The 21,510-nt window shown below is 41.7% G+C and overlaps 1 protein-coding gene across 2 annotated transcripts; it reads left to right on the top strand.

Annotated features, from left to right (window-relative positions):
- Positions 1-802: 802 nt before the first annotated feature.
- LOC148100711 (uncharacterized) lies at positions 803-20,117 on the top strand. Of its 2 annotated transcripts, none has more exons than XM_087848527.1 (19): positions 803-928; positions 3,347-3,599; positions 6,792-6,820; positions 7,466-7,748; positions 7,976-8,016; positions 8,330-8,603; positions 9,314-9,361; positions 9,643-9,686; positions 12,745-13,030; positions 13,403-13,446; positions 14,571-14,856; positions 15,366-15,409; positions 15,715-15,985; positions 16,368-16,417; positions 16,509-16,579; positions 16,756-16,970; positions 17,039-17,289; positions 17,372-17,500; positions 18,413-20,117. In XM_087848527.1, exons 2-19 carry the CDS (start codon positions 3,356-3,358, stop codon positions 18,551-18,553), a joined length of 2,751 nt encoding a protein of 916 aa, XP_087704653.1. In that variant the 5' UTR covers positions 803-928; positions 3,347-3,355; the 3' UTR covers positions 18,554-20,117. The 2 variants fall into 2 exon arrangements, with proteins under 2 accessions (XP_087704653.1, XP_087704652.1); XM_087848526.1 differs by having other exon boundaries at positions 16,506-16,579.
- Positions 20,118-21,510: the final 1,393 nt, after the last annotated feature.

Below are 21,510 nucleotides of genomic sequence, written 5' to 3'. Positions count from 1 at the left end.
ATTTAATATCATGGACATGAAATCATTCATCTGTCTGGTTGAGCCGCATTCTTGGTAATGTAGGAATCTACTTTTGACCAGGAATACGTGGAAAATTAAATATGATACTTCTCCATTTTGGGGGTGAAATGTAACTGCATTGTTTTCATGTACTTCATGTGAGCATTTTCATCGTAGATGAATATATACTTTTACTTTATTACACAGCAGAGGCAAATATGTCATATTTACTCACTACAATGACCTAACACCTTCACTGTGTTTAACTTTGTTAAAGATTAAATAAGTGCTTCTTAAACATTGTTGTTTCAATGCATATAAGATTTCCGCCCCCTGTTGGCTCTCCAGGAACCTGCAGGTCTTCCTGGTCGTTGACAAATGTTTAGTGAATAACAGAAACACACAGTATTAAAGATTTATACCGTCTGTGGTAAATTACAGCTTAAAAACTTGCGTGTTCAGTCAGACATAAGTAGCTCTAGTTAGCATGTGAATGTGATGTTTACTTTGGATTATGGAACTTTTTATTATTATTAACGGATTCAGTATTTATTAAACTCGGTGTATCCGTTGTTGCTTTGGAGATGCAGAGACTGATTAAAGAGACACGACGTCACTCTTTCTACTCATACCTGAGCCAAAGGTAACGTTGATGGAAAGGCGGTAACATCTATTTCAACTCGGTTTATTTCTATGGCGCAAAATGAGAACAACAGTCGCATCAAGGCGCCTCCGTTATTCAGGCGGGCTGACAGCTGGCAGAAGAGAGACGCAGAAAAGCGGAAGTGTTTCCGCCTCAGCGTTTACAGAAAGTGAGAGAAAGCAGCGGGAGAACAGTGCCTCACACTAAGCTGCTTCACAAACACTGAAGAATGATTTTCCATCAGCAGTGATTCCAGGTGTTCACATTTTACATGAAGTATTGAAGGTAAGCGCGGCATTAAGTTCTGCTTCCTCCTGGAAGTTCACATTCGTAGTTCTGCTTCCTTGTTGGGGGAGTGCGAAGGCCCTCTAGTATCTGCTCTGTTTCTTCTTCTTCTTCTTATTATTATTCAGGCAAAACAAGTGCCTGTTTGAGGGCCTAAACATGCTCAAAAACTCATGAAGTTTTGCACACGCATCAGGTCTGGTGAAAAATTTCGTATTTTAATGGTTTTACATATGAGCATTGGAAAATGGCTCCGTAGCGCCACCTATTTGGGGTTTGCATAACCTTCATATTTGGTCAGTGTCAACTACACACCTGGGCAGTAGATTTGGATACGGGCATCGGCAAAAAAAAAAAATGCTCGTACTCATGCTGCCCCGACGTCAGCCAGCGCATATTGGGAATGGTATAGGCACCGATCCGTTTTCTATCTGCGCCTGCTGCTTGCGGCACAGAGACCAGAGGGCGGGACGGCGGGGAGCAGCATCTAATAACCAACTCGCAAAATAAAACAAAATAAAAACAAACACAAAAACACCAGACATCATGATACAGACTTATAATTTGCACCGATGTTTTTTCGAAATTCTATACACGAAAAGTGAGCGCGAGAGCCCTCGGTGCGCCTGCTCGCTGCTGAAGTCAAAGTAAACTTTATTGTCATCTCCGCTACAGACAGTCCAGTATATAGAGAGACGAGACGACGAGGCTCCAGTTACAGCAGTGCAAGTAAACAAACAATGTATATAAGAAGAGTAAGAAAATAAATATACACTTTAGGACTCGGGGTAAAGGGATCAATAACAATTTGAAATTTACAGTTTGATGATTTAAAGTCTCACACAAGCCGTCAAAAGGGGCGGGGGGCTGCTGCTTCCAAATAGAGCACATTTAATTTATAATGTTGTAAATCCAAGCCCATTATGGATTCATGATTTGAATCCTGGGTTGTGTGAAACCTCAGAAATAAACCCTAGACAAAGTAAATCTGTGAACTAAGGTGTAGGTGTGTTAGGTTATGTTGTGGTGATCCTCGGTTGAGGGATTTGTGTTCATACTGGAGTGCAAAATTAAAACCAAGATGGACAAGAAAAGTTCAAAGCCATCAGGTGCTCAGTTTAGAAAAAAGAGAAAAGAAGAGGAGGAGAAACAAAAGATGCAGGTAAGCAGATGTGTGATTGGATAATGGCAGGTCATCCTGAACCAATCAGAATCAGAATACTTTATTAATCTCTAAGGAAATTATGTGCGTTACAGTTGCTCCAAGAAGAAATGGTAAAAATAGCAACAGTAACAGACTAAACTCCAAACAATACATTATGTTACAGATTTTAATATTAATTAGTCATTGTTAATTGTTGATTCATCCTGTTCTCATTGTATGACGAATTATGATGGCTGTTTGGGAGCCGTTTGCATACTATGCATCAATGCATACTCACTCTCTCTTCATATGTGTAAATGCACAACAGCTTTATGTTAATGTACAGTCCTTAATATGTTTTGTCTGTGTGTGTGTGTGTGTGTGTGTGTGTGTGTGGGGGGGGGGGGGGGCAGAGGGAGTGTTCGCCCAGGGCGCCAAACAGGCTAGGACCGCCACTGGTTGCTGGTTTGAAGCAGAGGTGCAGAGCTCTGTGGGAAAGAACCGGAAGTCACGGTCACGGTAGAGTTCTGGGTTGTAGCGATTTTACCGGTTGAACCAGTTTCTCCCATAGTCACGTGATCTTAAAGCTATTTGTCCACAGCTTCTTCATCTTCATCAGACACTAGATCTTCCTTACACAGCTCTGGATGGTTCCTCTCTCTCTGTCTCTCACTTATTTTCTAGTAGAATACAAATTTCTAACCTGCTGTCAGAGTCACAGATATTATGACAAAAATATTTGTCTTGAATCATGCTCCATCATTCAGGTTAGGAAATGCAAACAAGTTTATTCTGCTCATCTAGATGTAACGTTTCCAGGGCAAATACTTTTTGACATGTAAAATAAAGATAGCACTGTATATATGTAGGTAAGTATATATGTATGTATAGGTATATATAAACATATAGATCAGTGAGAATCTACAGGGCTTTTCAATTTAAAACGTTTGCATAAACCAGGGGTGCATAATGAATTGTCTCAAGGAGCCACGTGAGAAAAAGAGACTGTTGTGGTGGGCCTCACCAACAAGCCGAACTCTAGCACACACACTCACACACTGCTGTGGGTTTTTTTTTAACACACAAACTTTAGATGAGGTTCAAGCTGATGTTTGACGTTCACGTCCAATCACAGTTTTTCATGAAAAGTAACAAACGTCCATGTCAGTAATGCTGTCATTAGTGAAATACAAAGCAGTCAGTTTCCATCCATCAAATGAACAAACAGCAGACATGCTGTCCTTCATGTATAATATGATTTCTTCATTTTCCAGGTGGTAACTATGACAACTAAGAAGCTGCTCATTGAAACACTGAACCAGTTGAGTCCAGAGGACTTTGCTGAGTTCAAGTCACTCATTGAACCGGAGAAAGATCTATCATCCAAGCCAAGGGGCCGACTGAAAACAGCAAACACACAGGATGTAGTGGAGCTGATGGAGGAGACGTACAGAGGAGAGAGTGTGGAGGAGACCAGAAAGGCTTTAATGAAGATGAACAGGACTGATCTGGTGCAGAGATTATCAGGTATCACCTCATGAAACGCAAATAAGAGAACAAAGACTTAAATATGTGAGAATACTGCACATAGTTTATCACATTCATAAGAAACCAGGTGCTGACTGATAGAAAAATCTCTTGACTCTGTGTTGTGTAGTGAATGATGAACAAAGACGTTTATATTTTAGTGCTGCTTTTTATCACGTGGATTAGAGCAGAATATGTGCAGGTCAGGCAGGTTGGCTCATTACAGGAGGCTCAAACACAGCACACTACAAAATAATAGCAGCTTCTAGCCGGTGTGCAGTGATATTATGTGACTGTTTCAGGACTTCACAATTACAACAAGCCACTGAAACTCTTCTTATTAACAGTTAGACAGTTACAGAGGTCACATGCTCTGTAAAGTCGTAAGATGGAGAGGAAATGGCGTGTCACAAATTTAGAGGATCATCATTTAGCCTGGAGAAATAGTTTGTTGCTTTATAAGAAAGCCCTCCACAAAGCCAGAACATCTTACTATTCGTCACTGATTGAAGAAAATAAGAACAACCCCAGGTTTCTCTTCAGCACTGTAGCCAGGCTGACAAAAAGTCAGAGCTCTTTTGAGCCAACCATCCCTTTAACGTTAACTAGTAATGACTTCATGAACTTCTTCACAAATAAAATTTTAATCATTAGAGAAAAAATTACCAATAATCATCCCACAGATGTAATATTATCTACAGCAACTCTTAGTACCATTGATGTTAAGTTAGACTCTTTTTCTCCAATTGATCTTTCTGCGTTAACTTCAATTATTACTTCCTCCAAACCATCAACGTGTCTTTTAGACCCCATTCCTACAAAACTGCTCAAAGAAGTCCTGCCATTAATTAATTAATCAATTAATGAATTAATTGGAGTGGCACAAATAATTTGTGTGGCATCAGATTTGATGCAGAACAGCTGATTGTTCTGTAAATAGTGTGAAATGTTTGTTTAACAAAACCCTTGGCAGTATTTTTAGGTAAACAGCTGCAAAAAAAACTTGTTGTTTGCAAAACTGAGTAACTTTTTTGAAGAAGTAACTATACAATTAATTGCCCAACATTGGTCATTATTTACTGTATCTTGCAGACAGAGTTACAGACTCTCTCCCAGACCACAGACTCATAATACAAGTCAGAGCTTTATAAAATAATAATAATAATAAAGTTGTGTTTTCAAAATTGGAGTTCAAGTTATTTTTACTTCCAATAGTGTTAACATACTACACAGGTCATGAACAATATTTTTTTTTAATTTTCATTGTAAGTGGGCTAAAGCAGTTAATTAAAAGTAGTCTAACATAAATGTAAATGCTGTAATTTGATTATTTTTAATAAACATGCAAGTTGGATGGATTCAATGCTGGCGTGACCACAGTGCACACGTCTGCTGTTGCTCACAGTGGTCCAAGGGACGCTCAGGGAGTTTGTGTGTTTGCTCAGACACAAGAAAAATTAGAGGGAACATTGATGGTTTGGAGGAAGTAATAACTGAAGTTAACTCAGAAAGATCAATTGGAGAAAAAGAGTCTAACTTAACATCAATGGTACTAAGAGTAGCTGTAGATAATATTACATCTGTGGGATGATTATTGGTAATTTTTTCTCTAATGATTAAAATTTTATTTGTGAAGAAGTTCATGAAGTCATTAATAGTTAACGTTAAAGGGATGGTTGGCTCGACAGAGCTCTGACTGTTTGTCAGCCTGGCTACAAAGCTGAAGAGAAACCTGGGGTTGTTCTTATTTTCTTCAATCAGTGACGAATAGTAAGATGTTCTGGCTTTGTGGAGGGCTTTCTTATAAAGCAACAAACTATTTCTCCAGGCTAAATGATGATCCTCTAAATTTGTGACACACCATTTCCTCTCCAGATTACGAGTCATCTGCTTTAGGGTACGTGTTTGAGAATTATACCATGGAGTCAGGTACTTCTGATTAGAGACCTTAGTTTTCACTGGAGCTACAGTATCCAGAGTCGTACGTAGTGAGGAGGTGAAATTATTAACAAGATAATCGACCTCTGTTGGAGTAGCGTTCAGATAGCTGCTCTGCTCTGTGTTGGTACAGGGCATTGAAGATGATAACAGTGGGTGGATTATATTCTTAAACTTAGTTACAGCGCTTTCAGAAAGACATCTACTGTGATAACGTCTACTCTCCACTGCTGTGTAATCAATTACTGTAAATGTAAATGTTATCAGGAAATGATCAGACAGGAGAGGGTTTTCAGGAAACACTGTTAAATGTTCAGTTTCTATGCCATATGTTAAAACAAGATCTAGAGTGTGATTAAAATGGTGGGTGGGTTCTTTTACATTTTGAGAGAAGCTAACTGGCTCCTTGTGATGTGAAGGAGCAGCGGCTCTACTCTGACCCCCTCCCGGATGGCTGAACTTAATATATATCTCCTCACCCTATCTCCCTTAGAGATAGGGTGAGGAGATACTGGAACTCCATAAACATGTGGCCGGCATAGTGTACAGAAACATCTGTGCCAAGTGTAACCTTTAAGCCTCAAAGTCAAAATGGGAGACACCCCCAAGGGTGTTGGCGAATGACTGAGCTAAGATCCTGTAGGACTTCCAGATACAGACGGACAAAATGGTGATGGCTAACCAACCGGACATAGTGGTGGTAGACAAACAGAAGAAGACGGCTATAGTGACGCAGCGATACCAAATGACAGCAACATCAGGAAGATGGAACACGAGAAACCCCATCTTAAGACTCATTTAATTAGACTAGCTTTTAACTAGATTTGTGTTTGTGCTATTTTATGTTTATCTGTTTTAAATTATTATGAAGCACTTCATGGTTTTTATCCCGTGAGAAGTGCTACATAAATCAATAAAGTAAAGTAAACTGTCGAAGTACCAAGGGCTCAGAGAAGAGCTCGAGAAGATGTGGAGGGTGCAGGTAACAGTGGTCCCAGTGGTAATCGGAGTACTCGGTGCGGTGACTTCTAAACCAGGCCAGTGGCTCCAGCAGATCCCAGGAGCAACATCGGAGATGTCTGTTCAGAAGAGCGCAGTCCTAGGAACAGCTGAGATACCGCGCAGGACTTTCAAGCTCCAAGGCCTCTGGTAGAGGACCCGAGCTTGAAGGGTATCTTTTATGTTCTAAATCCTCATAAAGCCTGATGATAAAACAGTTTCTAATCTGACCTTTTCTCTTTCTTTTCTCCTCAGACAAACAGTTTCCTCCACTGAGCCAGAGAGTGAGTAACGTCACATCAGTCGACTTCACACAGTTCAGCTTTGATTCAGTAGATGAAGACTGAAAATGATCTTCATCTTAAACAGAAATCATACACATGAAATTCAAGCTGCAGCTATGTCATGTACACATGAGTTTTATACATGATTGGTATAGAAATATTAAACCTTATTTACATTTTAAAAGCAGATTAAATTCAAGTCTTTCTGTTTATCAGTAAAGATGTGAGCAGTTAAAGCTCCCCTCTGTTTTTAAAATCAGGAGACTCACTGCAGTTTTTGTAGCTCAGTCTTTGACAGAGTTACAGTCAGGCAGTGAAACAGAGTCACAAACCTGTTCATGAAAATTAAATCCTTCAAAAAGAAGAAAAAATGAGCCAAGAAATAAAAAACAAATCCAAGCAGGTACCCACCGAGCACCAGATGTTCATGGAGGTTATTTTCTGCTCTACATCTGGTCGACCGGTCATGACCTTAAAAAGACGCAGCTTTATGTCTGAAGGTCAAAGGTCATCTTTTCAGGTTTTTAGAAAGAATTAGATTCAAACATGAATTTATTTTTAGCACACTAAAATGTTTCTGTTGATTAAAAATCAAACAGACATTTGAATGGTGCATCGCTGTCATGTGACCTCTATTTTTACCAGGTGGAAACGATGGAGTCTCTTATTGAGCTGCTTTTGGAGACACTGGCTGATCTGAGAGGCAGCGAGCCCGAGAACTTCATCGAGATCCTGGAAAGAGAAGGTGGCTCACTGGTCCTAAGGAATCTGTTGTTCATGTCACACCTGCACGACGTGCAGGACGAGGTGTTTTTGATGATGAGGACTTTTGGCCAACAGTCAGTGAAGAAGATCGTGGAGGTTTTAAAGGAGATGAAGAGGACTGATCTGGCTCAGAGGCTGACAGACAGCAGCTCAGAAGCTCAAAGTAAGATAAAGACAAAACATGTTAAAATCATAAAAGTGTTTCTGCTTCAGTTCATATTAGAAACAGTCAGATTTACAGAGAAAAGAGAGCATTGTTGACGAGCAGAAAATGATGTTCAGCAGGTTTAAATGTAACTTTTTTTTTTGTTGATCTTTGTGTATTTTTTTAAAGCTCGATTAGCTTTTATTAAACACTTATTTCTATTCTGTTAATTTCTCTTTTTTAAGACAAACATCTGGATGAACATCTGTCTGCACTGATCCATAAAGTGAGTAACGTCTCATCTGTCTGACTCTGCAGAGTTCAGCTTTGATTCAATAAGATGCAGTTTGAAAATCATAATTTCATCATTTAGATTAAACAGTTGTCACAGAAATGTTTTTAGATTAAAAATCAAACATTTATAAAAAGTGTGTTTACATAAACACATCTTAATAAATAAGATAATAAAAGAAAACAAAGTGTTTCAGAGAAAACATTGAAAACATTCAAAGTTTAAAACAGCTACAAAAACATAAATCTGTAATTTTCTCAGTGAGGAAACATGTTTTCTTTATAAATGTTTGCTTTGAATTCTCCAGGTTGCAACAATGGCAGCTGTTACAGATCTGCTTCTAGAAACACTGGAGGATTTGAGTGATCAGGATCTCAACAAATTCATGTTGTTCCTGCAGTTCACTCGGTTTCAGAAAAGTCTTCCACAAATCAAACTGAGTGATGACAGAAGAGAAACAGTGAATAATATCATTGATAAATGTGGTCATCAGTCTGTGGAGGTGATCAGGGAGGTTTTAACAGACATGCAGAGAACTGATCTGGAGCAGAGGCTGTCAGAGAGCAGCTCAGGACTCAAAGGTAAGAGAAAATAATCTGTCAGAGTGTCTGTAATAATGTCAATAAATATGGTTTTTAACTGAGTGTAAAAGTATTAAAATCATAATATTACAGCTTACAAACTGAAAACAAAATTAAAAGAATTAAATCAGAGAAACTCACAACAAGAACTGCATAATATAAACTTTATTATCTTAAAATGAAAGAATTTGTTTCCTCTGATTTATTTTGGTCAGACGTTGATAAATTAACACATTCAGGTTGTACAAACACAGTAAAAATTAATCAGATTTGTTTTCATATTTCAATGTTTTAAAGTAAAAATATTCAGGTTATTGAATCAGTGACTTTCTTTAGTAAATGTTGTTTTAAAGCTCTTTGAACTTCTTTCCTTTGAAAATATTTTTCTTTGTTTGTTTCATAGAATTCTTGCATTTTGAGCTCATTAATATCAGTCTTGTGTTGTAAATAGATCTTTATGTTAGCTTTGATTTAAACTCCACTATGGAGACAGATGACCTGTATGAGGTAAATGATTCCAAAGTGTTTTCATTGATTTCTCTGTGATTGTGTAACTATGGCCTCCTCCTGCCTTCAGTCAGCACAGCTGAAAGTGAAACATTAAAGCTTTTTATTGTCAGGACTCAGTGTTATACTCAGGATGAGCACACATAAAGGACACACACAGTGTCTGTATCATGTAGTTACAGTTTGTATTCAATGTGTTGCAGCTGCAGGATCATCAGCTGAAGGATTTGATGTGGAGGAAACAGAGAAAGGTCAGTGTCCAGAAAACACATGAATCAATAAATACACTCATTGATATGAAGATGATGAAGAAGAAGAATTACTGAATGAAACAGAACTGGATCATTTCCTCACACTTTGATAGTTTCCCATCAAATATGACTTCATGTTAACAAGTTTAATGTTGTTATTAATCCAACTTACAAGGATCATCAGAATGAAATCAAAGCATCAGTTATTTCAAAGTGTCTGATTATTAACACTGATGTTAAATCAGTCATGAATGAACCTTTTAATATTTCTTTTCTGTCAGAGAAACACTCTGAGGATGAACGTTGGCCTGCACTGATCCACAAAGTGAGTCATGTCACATCTGTCTGACTTCAGATCATCCAGCTTTCATTTCATAAATACAGGATAGAAATCTTCAATAGAAACAAATGATTTGATTGGAAAAGTCAAAGTTTGATAAGTTGAGCGTGTGCAGTGAGGTAGGTCTGCAGCAGGTCAGAAAAGTCCTGAACTTGTTAACAGAAGCAGAATAATTGTTAATCAGCTGTTTGTGATCATTGTGACAAATATGACCAATGACATCATCACCTTATGTGATGGATGATGTCATCTAAACACATCTACATTTGTAAAGTGTTGATGAGAAAACAATCCATCCATCCATCCATCCATCTTCATCCGCTTTATCCGGTGCCGGGTCGCGGGGGCAGCAGCCTAAGTGCCTCAAAGAGGCCCAGACCTCCCTCTCCCCAGCCACCTCCTCCAGCTCGTCCGGGGGAACACCAAGGCGTTCCCAGGCCAGCCGAGAGATATAATCTCTCCAGCGTGTCCTGGGTCTGCCCCGGGGCCTCCTCCCGGTGGGACATGCCTGGAACACCTCACCCAGGAGGCGCCCAGGGGGCATTCTTGTCAGATGCCCGAACCACCTCAGGTGGTTCCTTTCGATGTGGCGCAGCAGCGGCTCTACTCTGAGCCCCTCCCGGATGGCCGAACTTCTCACCCTATCTCTAAGGGAGAGGCCAGCCACCCTTCGGAGGAAGCTCATTTCCGCCGCTTGTATCCGCGATCTCGTCCTTTCGGTCACTACCCACAGCTCGTGGCCATAGGTGAGGGTAGGGACGTAGATCGACCGGTAAATTGAGAGCTTCGCTTTTATACTCAGCTCCCTCTTCACCACGACGGACCGGTGCAGCGTCTGCATTACTGCAGCTGCAGCCCCAATCCGTCTGTCGATCTCCGGCTCCCTTCTCCCATCACTCGCGAACAAGACCCCGAGATACTTGAACTCCTCCACTTGGGGCAGGAACTCATCCCCGACCCGGAGTGGGCACTCCACCCTTTTCTGACTGAGAACCACGGCCTCAGATTTGGAGGTGCTGATCCTCATTCCTCACACCACATCATCCGCAAAGATCAGAGATGAGATTCTGAGGCCACCAAAGCGAAAGCCCTCCGCCACTTGGCTGCGCCTAGAAATCCTGTCCATAAAAATTATGAACAGAACTAGTGACAAAGGGCAGCCCTGGCGGAGCCCATCACCCACCGGGAACGAGTCCGACTTATTGCCGGCAATGCGAACCAAGCTCTTGCAACGGTTGTATAGGGATCAAATGGCCCGTAGCAAAGGGCCAGACACCCCATACTCCCGCAACACCTCCCACAGGACACCCCGAGGGACACGGTCGAATGCCTTCTCCAAGTCCACAAAACACATGTAGACTGGTTGGGCAAACTCCCATGCACCCTCAAGTATCCTCGAGAGGATGAAGAGCTGGTCCAGTGTTCCACGACCAGGACGAAAACCGCATTGTTCCTCCTGTATCCGAGGTTCGACTAGCGGACGAACTCTCCTTTCCAGCACCCTGGCATAGACTTTCCCGGGGAGGCTGAGGAGTGTGATCCCCCTGTAGTTGGAACACACCCTCCGGTCCCCCTTCTTAAAGATGGGGACCACCACCCCGGTCTGCCAATCCACGGGTACTGCCCCTGATCTCCACGCAACATTGCAGAGGCGTGTCAACCAGGACAGCCCTACAACGTCCAGAGCCTTCAGGAACTCGGGGCGGACCTCATCAACACCAGGGGCTCTGCCACCAAGGAGTTGTTTAACTGCCTCAGTGACCTCGCCCCCAGAAATTGGCGGGTCATTCCCGTCATCCCCAGACTCTGCTTCCTCCTCGGAAGACGCGTCAGTGGGATTAAAGAGGTCCTCGAAGTATTCCTTCCACCGCCTGACAATTTTCTCAGTCGACGTCAGCAGCGCTCCGCCAGCACTATACACAGTGCAGGTAGAGCACCGCTTTCCCCTCCTGAGACGCCTGACGGTTTGCCAGAACCTCTTCGAGGCAGTCCGAAAGTCTTTTTCCATGGCCTCTCCGAACTCCTCCCACACCCGAGTTTTTGCTTCAGCCACTGCCCGAGCCGCATTCCGCTTGGCCTGTCGATACCTGTCGGCTGCCTCCGGAGTCCCACAGGCTAACCAAGCCCGATAGGACTCCTTCTTCAGCCTGGTGGCTCCCTTCACCTCTGGTGTCCACCATTTGGTTCGGGGATTACCACCACGGCAGGCACCAACCACCTTGCGGCCGCAGCTCAATGCAGCAGCTTCGGCAATGGAGGCGCTGAACATGGTCCATTCGGACTCAATGTCCCCCGCCTCCCTCGGAATGCTGTTGAAGCTCTGCCGGAGGTGTGCGTTGAAGATCTCGCGGACTGGGGCCTCTGCTAGTCGTTCCCAGCACACCCTCACTACGCGTTTAGGTGCACCAGGTCTGTCCAGCGTCCTTCCCCGCCACCTGATCCAACTCACCACCAGGTGGTGATCAGTTGACAGCTCAGCCCCTCTCTTTACCCGAGTGTCCAGAACATATGGTCGCAGGTCTGGTGATACGACTACAAAATCGATCATCGACCTACGGCCTAGAGCGTCCTGGTGCCACGTGCACTTATGGACACTCTTATGTTCGAACAAGGTGTTCGTTATGGCCAAACTGTGATTAGCACAGAAGTCCAATAACAAAGCACCGCTTGGGTTCAGATCAGGGAGGCCGTTCCTCCCAATCGCGCCCCTCCAGGTCTCGCTGTCGTTACCCACGTGAGTATTGAAGTCTCCCAGCAGGACAACAGAGTCTCCAGGTGGAGCACCTTCCAGCATGTCTCCTCTTCGGGCTGTGCCCGGCCGGGCCCCATGGACTAAGGCCCGGCCACCAGACGCTCGCCCTCGGGCACCCTCCCCGGGCCTGGCTCCAGGGCGGGGCCCCGGTAACCCTATCCCGGGCAGGGTAAACTGTTCCCTCGGTGTTTCTTTCATAAGGGTCTTCTGAATCGCTCTTTGACAAACAAACAAACCTGAAAGTGAGAAATGTCACATTTATCTCATGAACATTTTCTTTGAATTTTCCAGGCAGAAACGATGGAGTCTGTTATTGAGCTGCTGCTGGAAACTCTGGATGGTCTCAATGATCGAGAGCTACATGAGTTCAAGTTGAACCTGCGACGAATTCATCTTCACAAATATTCATCAGACTTCTCATGGATGTGGTACATGGGGACAGACCTGCAGGACACAGTGTTTCTGATGGTGCAGACTTACGGCCAACAGTCAGTGGAGAAGATCATGGAGGTCTTAAAGGAGATGAAGAGGACTGATCTGGCTCAGAGGCTGTCAGACTGCAGCTCACTGCCTCGAAGTAAGACAACAAAATCAAAACTCATTAACATCATAAAACTGTTTTTATGTCTCATAAACGTCTGACTAAAGTCTTCTTTGACTTTATAAATAATATTTGTAATAAAGACAAAAAAACACATCTTTAAAACATATTTTATGGCTGTTCTGGAAAATTATACTTCAATAAATACATAAAAATGAGGCCAGATTAAATAAAAATACTTTGTGAGGAGGAGTAAAAATGACTCCTTCATACTGTTTATTATTGCTGAGGAGGTTTCAGTGTAATTCTGCATATTGTCCATTTTTCCAAAGTCATATTTCCTGAATAATTGTCAGTTAGTTGTTAAATGTGTTTGTCATGAGTGACTTTGAGCACTTTTCTCCTCAGAGAAACACTCTGTGGATGAACGACGCTCTGCACTGATCCACAAAGTGAGTCATGTCACATCTCTGATTCAGTACAAGACAGCAGGCTGAAAGTCAGAGGGCTAAAGTATCATCAGTTCTCATGTTGAGTCATTCTTCTCATGATTTCTGCTGGATGTTTGTGACAAACTGAAGCTTCATTCAGTTTGACTGTGAAGGTTCTCAGTCATCCAGGTCATCGTAGTCTAAGGAGCTTGCAAAGAAAAGCGTCTGGACTTCTTTAAGTTGCTTGAAGACGTTTCACCTCTCATCCGAGAAGCTTCTTCAGTTCTAAGGTCAAATGGTGGAGAGTCCCAGATTTAAACCTAGTGGGAGTTTCCCCCCAAAGAGGGACAAAAGGACCCCCTGATGATCCTCTAATCACATGAGCCAAGGTGTGAAAATGGGTGTGGGTCACAATCAGCCAGGGTTTTGGGTGAGCTCATTGTGAAAACTGGCCCCACCTTATCATGTGATTTCCTGAGGTCAGATGGCCCAGGATGTGAGTGGGCGTTAAGGCGTCTGGGGAGGAATCTCAAAACTGGATTATAGATGGCAGAAAGTTGCTGTTGTAAACCACCGCCTCTGTTCAAAGATGGTCGCTCACAGTGGACAGAAATGGCTTCTTTCACTCCTCTTTCAAACCATCTGTCCTGTCTGTCCAAAATGTGAACACTGGCATCCTCGAAACTCTGGCTGATTGGGAAGAAGTCAAACTGAAGCTTCATTCAGTTTGACTTCTTCAGCAGTAAGTTTCTGCAACACTAATGTCAGGATGTCTTTACCACTGAGGATGAGCTGAGGAAGTGTCAGCATGTACATTTGTCCTGACTCTTCAACAGGACAGAGAAATCTGAAAACATCAAACACTTTCAGATTAAACAGGAAACTTTATTCTACTTACAAACATTAATAAAGAATGAAAGATAATGTGAAATCAGGGAAAGATACTTGATGGATATATTTCAGTTTTTATCTGCACAGTGAGAGAAGAACTGCAGCCTGTAAAGAAAAACTATTCAAACCCATAAAAGTGGATCACAGTTTTATATTTTCTTCATTTTTTTTAATAAACGTACCGCAATTAGTAAATAGGCGCTTGTGTTTGGCTAAATAAATATGTGACCCCATGATTGTGTTTATTGTTCCAGGTGGCAACAATGGCAGCTTTTAAACATCTGCTTTTAGAAACTTTGAATGATTTGAGTGATGAGGAGCTCGAGGAGTTCAAGAGGCACTTGCAGACGATCATTCCTTGGAGGAATCGGTCATATTTCTCATGTAGGTTGAGCCGATCATCAACCAGAGCAGATGTAGTGAATCTGATGATGGATGAACTTGGTCATCAGTCTGTGGAGGTGACCAGAGAAGTTTTTATGCACATGAACAGAACTGATCTGGTGCAGAAGTTACCAGAGAGCAGCTCAGCATCCAGAGGTGAGACCAACATGCATGAGTGTAAACTCTGTGTCATCAACAGGTTTTTGTGTTGGTGGTGTCATGGTGGTGCAGTGGTTAGCACTGTGTCCTCACAGCATGAAGGTTGTGTGTTTGAGCCTCCTGGTTGGCTGGAACCTTTCTGTGTGGAGTTTGCATGTTCTCCCTGTGCCTGCATGCTTTTCCTCAGAGTGCTCTGGTTTCCAGTCCAAACACATGCTTGTTGGCTTTATTGCTGGTTCTAAATTAAATGTGGGTGTGAAAGGTTGTGTGTCTGTTTAAAACCTGAGGTGGACAGGTGTACCCTCTCTCATTATCACAGCTGGGAACCCCCAGTTACTTTGGTTGGACAGGATGGAGGGTTTCTTTGTTGGGTTCTTGTGTCATTTTATTTAGTTTCACAGGATTTTCTCTTTTAAATCATCTGTGTCGTCTGAAGGCTGATTCTACTTGGATGTGTGATGATGTTTGAATCCTCAGAGTTGATTGTAAATGTCTTTCCTCCTCAGAGAAACACTCTGTGGATGAACATGGAGCTGCACTGTTGAAGAGAGTGAGTGTGACTTTAACTCAGCTTTTACAAAAAAAATAGTTTTTAGTATTGATAGAAATGAAATAATGTTTTCTTATGAAACTTGAAGTTTTGCAGTTCATAAAGAGAGTGAAGTAAATATCAAAACCACCAGCCGTCTCTTCAGTGATTATTCTAAAACATATAAATATTAATGAAGACATCTTTTTTTAATTAATATTTGATATTTCTACTACAGTTTCTCTGGAAATTAAATAAAAAGAAATCTTTAAATCGTCCAACAGAGATATTATACAGTAACGTGATACATTATTTTGGTTTTACAGGAAAAAGAACAGGAAGCTGTTACACAGATTCAGGAAACACTGAATGAATTCAGTCAAAAGGATGTAAAGAAATTCAAGCAGTTGCTGCCGTTCACGTGCTTTAAGATGGGCCTGCCACAAATGGAGAGTTACTGGTATACAAAGAGTACAGAGAGACTTGTGAATCTGATGGTGGATGAACTTGGTCATCAGTCTGTGGAGGTGACCATGGAGGTTTTAACAGACATGAACAGACCTGATCTGATGCTGAGGCTGTCAGAGAGCAGCTCAGGTGAGACCAAACAAAGTTTAATAAATAGATTTTCAGAATTTACAATAAACTTGTTTAAACAACTTCTAATCAACAAACATGAAAATAAAGAGGAAACACAACAGACGTACAAAAATAACTTTGCATAAATCATCAGAGCTGAATCCAACCTTTCTCTCTGTCTCTGTCTTGTTCTGACATCACTGGTGAGAATATTTGAATTCATCAGCTTTTGATCATCTTAGACGTCACTCAGCTGCACGTCCTGCTGAACATGTTGTTCTGATGTTGAAGCAGCACTGCACAGCATAAAGTGATCAAACAGCAAACATGTGGACAGTTAGAGGATGATTTTATATGTCAGCATAACATCATTCATTTGAATTCTTTGTGTCTCAACAAGGACGAAAAACTGAAAGAAGTTCAGAGCTTGAAGGTTGTCAGAGCCTGACGGTAATCCCTTCCATTCATCCATTTATTCCTAAAGTTTCTTTCTTTATAAACATGTGTACTTATTGACTAAAGTGACTGTCCTCTGCAGCAGGACTGCAGTGATTGGACTAAACTTGAACCTGCGGTGAACAGTACAGATGCAGACGAGGCTCCAACTTACAGGTAAATCAACTTCCTGAATGCTGCAGCACAGCAAACTGGAACTACAGGAAACCGTTCAGCTTTGGATTTATTCCCAGAGGAAATTCTTCATTTTGCATCCAATTCACACGACTACTCTCTGTGTTTCCATTCACTCTGTTGTTCCTTCATGAGTGTGTATGTAATTCCTGTTTCAGCCTTCAGTCTGCAGCAGGACACTTTGAATGCAGAGTCTCGGGCTTGCGCTGGGTCTGTAAGGGAAAGACCAGCTTTCAGTACCAGTTCAGATCTTGGGAGGGACACATGGAGAGGATGGAGAGCAGACAATACATGCCTGCAGGTCCTCTGATGGACGTCACAGTCACTGCTGGGAAGTTAAATGAAGTTCACCTGCCACACTGGATCTGCATCGGTAAGAGGACACGATGGCTTTATTTTTGAATAATAAATGACATTTATGATTCAAATTTTCTTGTGCAGATGACATCCCTGACATATTGGACAAGTTTGCAGTTCTTCACATAGATGACTGTGGAGATGTTGTGGAAAAAGTGTCTGAGGTCACACCAACACATGTCAAGTTAACTGAACCGATTTTCTCTCCGAGAGCGGTCCTGATGAAACTCGGCGTTCCTGTGAAAATCGGCTGCAACGTGTTGATCTATCAGACCAACACAGCTTTCCTCACACTGCATGTTTATCTGATCCCACGTGATCCTGGGCTACAGCAGGTTATTACATGTTTCACAGTATGATAGGCAGAATTCAGAAGAATGAATAAATTAATATATAAAACTGACTAATGTGTTACAGGTAATAAAGCAGAGGGGAGTGCCCCATGGATACAAAGCTATCCTGAAGCCAGATCCAGAGAAGTCCTTGAAAATTCTTGAGCGTTTCACACTAACAGCAGATGTGGATGGTGCAGAAATCTGTCCTGAAGTATGGTTTGAAATGGTTTAATTTCTTTCCAAATACATATTTGCATAATAGGCTGAGAATAAATAGTCCAGCTGTCGTCGGCAGCCTTCATGCATTTTACTGAGCAAAGAAAGGATTCAGTAAATATTCAATAAGAAGAGCTGATCTGGAAGAAGTGAACATGATTTACTGAGATTGAAAAATGAACTAATCTATTTGGTGATTTAACGCTGAAGAACCTTGATTGCAGATTGGAATCCCAGCAGTGTTAGGATTTAGGACAGGACCTCCCAAAACAGTAAGAGCAATCTTACTGTGGCAGGGAAGTTTGACTCTATAGAATGAAAACACTATTGTTAGCTCAAGCATGACCAAAGCACAGAAAATGAGTGTAATATATTATAATAAATAGGATATACTAAGTGATCGTAGCAAAAAGAAGGTTGGGAAGAGTAGGGAGAGGAAAAAGCAAGCACAATAGAGACTGAGCCTACATCAGAGGCTGGAGTCCTGGATGGTGAATGGAGAGCAGACAGAAGAGATTGAAGTCTGATGAAGCTCAGAGAGTGAAACTCTTGTTAGCAGGAGCAGAAACATGACAGAAGATACAAAAGGCTTTGATACACCACCAGCTACATGCTGACTTACCAGGACTTTAACATTTGAGTGACTTTGAACCAGGAAAAGAAAAAACATGAATGATGAGAGAAAACATGGATACAGGATGATGCTGGAACTGGATCAGATGCATGAACCATAGGCCGGTGCAGACCAGCAGTCCATTTGTGGACGAGAGAAGGTGGAAAGCTTTGAGAACCTGCTGAAGCTGCAGCTTTTGAAATATCACTGTGGAGTTGTAAAGACAGAAATAGTAACTTACAAATATCCTTACCATACCTCTCTCTTTCCCGTTGCTCTTTCTTTCTTTAACAGGATTTAAAGCTCAGATATCCAAGTGGAAAGCCAAATTTCTTTGAAGTTTACACTGAAAATCCAGATGGAAACTTCCGCCTTAAACTCACATCAAAAAAAGATCTTCAGCCAGTATGGACCTGTACAGTTCGAAAAGGTTAACTTTACATTTTCAAATTTATCATCACTTTATTGTATTGACTTAAATGAGTACAATTACATGTTAGCTCAACATTGTCAGTAAGCTATATGTAGCAGCAATCTTCGGTCCTTCTTTGCCGCTTCTGCAGGACGTACATTTTCTGACTCGTCCTTTTCTAAGATAGTTTGTGTCTTATTCGGTAGGAAGAAACAAGGCGAATGTAAAACAGGAAACATGTTATTTATTCCACGCAGAACCCAAAACTACAGAACAGATTTCTCCGGTTGGAGCCCCGTTGACATTTTCCTGATATTATACCTAAAACAACTATAAACAGTGACGGTCAGAAAAGTGTTGCTTACTTGTCTAACCTTTCATCACCACACGGTGGCCCAGTGCACACCGTTTTATTACACCTACCAACAACACAATAGAACAAAGCAGGATGAATTTATAGAGCGTAATATATTAAATCACAACATAAAATATTGAAGATTAAAATGAGAAACAACACAAATTAAAGATCATAACAAAATACTTAAATATGGCCGATGGATTGGAGTAAAGTTTCTTTAAAATTTTATATTTATACGTTTTATGTTCCTTGATTATTTTCAGCTGAATACCAAATCACTGATCAAGCACAAGGTAAGATATTTCAAATTATTTGTATAATAACTGCATTTAACATTTTACAGTAGTGAGTTTTCTTTGGTTTAAATCTCACAAGTTTACCAAAATTTGTTGTTAATCCAGAGACGTTGCTCATCCATGCCATAGCCCAATTCTAGTGCTTATTGACTCCACTGTTAATTGTTGGTCGTATTTCATACTGCTGCAACTTGTGCCTGAGGAGGAGAGGACTTCATTTAGAATTCTGAGAATTGAAATCAGGGGTGCACACACTTTTTCAGCATGCGAGCGACAAGTCAAAATGATTTACCTTCTATGAAAATGCAAAAGATATATTTATTTATAAACATATGGAGTATTCATTCATGCATGTTGCATAACTGTATGAACCCATATTACACAACTCTGTACATTGTTTGATATTACCTTACTCTGATGACTTGCACTGAATGGAATCAACCAGGGATGCACAGTCCAGACGGTAGCTGCTGATAGTCAGCCTCAAGTACACTTTCAAATAATCATCAGTCATGGTGGAACGGTATTTGGACTTAATAATCTTCTGGGAAAAGGCTGACTCACATGAATAAGTGCAGCTGCAGTCAAGGAGGTAACACATTTCCTAATGTTGGGGTACCTACGGAGCCACGCAGGGGACATGGGAGAAAACAAAATTAAGAGATCTTGCAAAACTTTTGCGAGATCTCGCAAAAGTTGAATTCCAACAATGGCGGCAGCTACTTAGTTGTAATATTACTCTTTCTGGGTCACAAAATACACTTTTAAGATATTTTGAGGCGTGAATGTAGTTGTGTAAACGTCAGATACCTGCTCGGTTTACAAGACATCACATATTTGCAAAGGTGCTCCGACGTTTTCGGAGTTCTGACACCCACTAGCTTGAAGCTAACGGGAGGTCGAGACCTACTACAGCCGGGAGGAACACCGCTTTCCCGGCACATCATGCCTCGACCTCCCGGTCGGCTTCGAGCTGGCGGCCTCCGAAGAATGCGGCTAAAAGTTTTGCGAGATCTTGCAAAAGTCCGTCTTAATTTTTTTTTCTCCCATGTCCCCTGCGGGGTCCTTTTCTATGTAGCTGACGGCTGGAAACTGTGCAGGGGCGGGTCTAGCAAAGTTTAGCCAGGGGGGCCGATAGGGCATGAACAGGGAACAGGGGGCACAAAGACATACTTTTCTTTCTTATTCTCATTTAAAATGTCGAGCTTTTAATAAATAATTATCTGAATCTTAAAAAGTTTTAATCTGATGTAAAATGTATAGAAGTCCATTACTGTATATAGTAACTGTTAAGTCTAATATACCCTAGTAAGCTATAGTACTTTTTCCTTTGGGAAGGTACCATCTGTGCAGTCTGCAATTCTGTTGAAGAAAGATGTTGAATCTATTTAATTATTCTTCAAAATTAATTGATTTCTGTGCATTTTTCCCACACTGCATCAAATTAAAGTCGATTACGCATCATGAGGTAGGGGTTGGTTCCCTTTTTTTTTTTTTGCTGGGAGTTTGCAACCCTATCAGTTATGCCGGGCTCACACTGTGCGATTTTGTCAGTCGTGCGATTCAGCTCCTGCTCAAACTGCACGATTGACTCGCAGGGGTTAGAAGTTCGTAGGTCACGATGCTCTGATGCGACCTGAGTGCTCACACTGTGCATCCATAAAATGAAGGTTATAAACAGAAATTCTGTCGCTCGCTCTCTGTCTTTCACTCACACAGACACGCACACCACCGCCATCAACTTTGCTAAATTGCTAATGAAAAACATTGATCAGGCAGCTGTGATTGAGCAGCAACGTCCATCCAACTATTTTCACGGTTGTTGTGGTCGTGATAATTTTGTGAGGTCACACCGAAAAGGCTTGGATGAGCTTTCCAAAGTTTTACAAGTGCCTCTATCGCTTGTGTCCAGATCACGCGCTGCACTGCCGTGCTGCGCCGTCTTTTTCGCTGACATTTGAGTTTGCGCGTGTGCAGTGTGAGAAACTGCGGTGACACCCTCACGACGGTCGCGAGGATGAGGATTTGAAACAGGTTTGAAATCCTCATGACCAAGCGATTGATGATCGGGAGCTGGTCGTGAGGTGTTACCCCACGTATACTACATGATGCACGACGCACGATGAAGGCCAAAATCGGGCCGATCGCCAAAACGGTCGCACGACTCAAAAATCGGCTCAAAATGGGCCAAAAATCGCACAGTGTGAGCCCAGCATAAGGTTGCTTATTATTCTGCTACTACTACTGCTATGTACTCTTTAAAATACCAGAATAGGGAGGATGGAGCAGGTTTAAGTTTATTAGATTGATCAGTTTTGCTGAACTA

Source organism: Neolamprologus brichardi, chromosome 11 (assembly GCF_056152115.1).
Source record: "Neolamprologus brichardi isolate AB-2024 chromosome 11, ASM5615211v1, whole genome shotgun sequence".
NCBI classification, from domain to species: domain Eukaryota; kingdom Metazoa; phylum Chordata; class Actinopteri; order Cichliformes; family Cichlidae; genus Neolamprologus; species Neolamprologus brichardi.
This window is presented reverse-complemented; position numbering and strand designations above follow the sequence as displayed.

Excerpts from the sequence above, each read along its gene's own strand:
- LOC148100711 (XM_087848526.1), top strand. The coding sequence starts at position 3,356 with ATGACAACTAAGAAGCTGCTCATTGAAACACTGAACCAGTTGAGTCCA. Across the intron at positions 14,857-15,365 it reads GAGCAGCTCAGCATCCAGAG|AGAAACACTCTGTGGATGAA; the intron begins GTGAGACCAACA and ends TTTCCTCCTCAG. Across the intron at positions 16,418-16,505 it reads AAGGTTGTCAGAGCCTGACG|CAGGACTGCAGTGATTGGAC; the intron begins GTAATCCCTTCC and ends TGTCCTCTGCAG.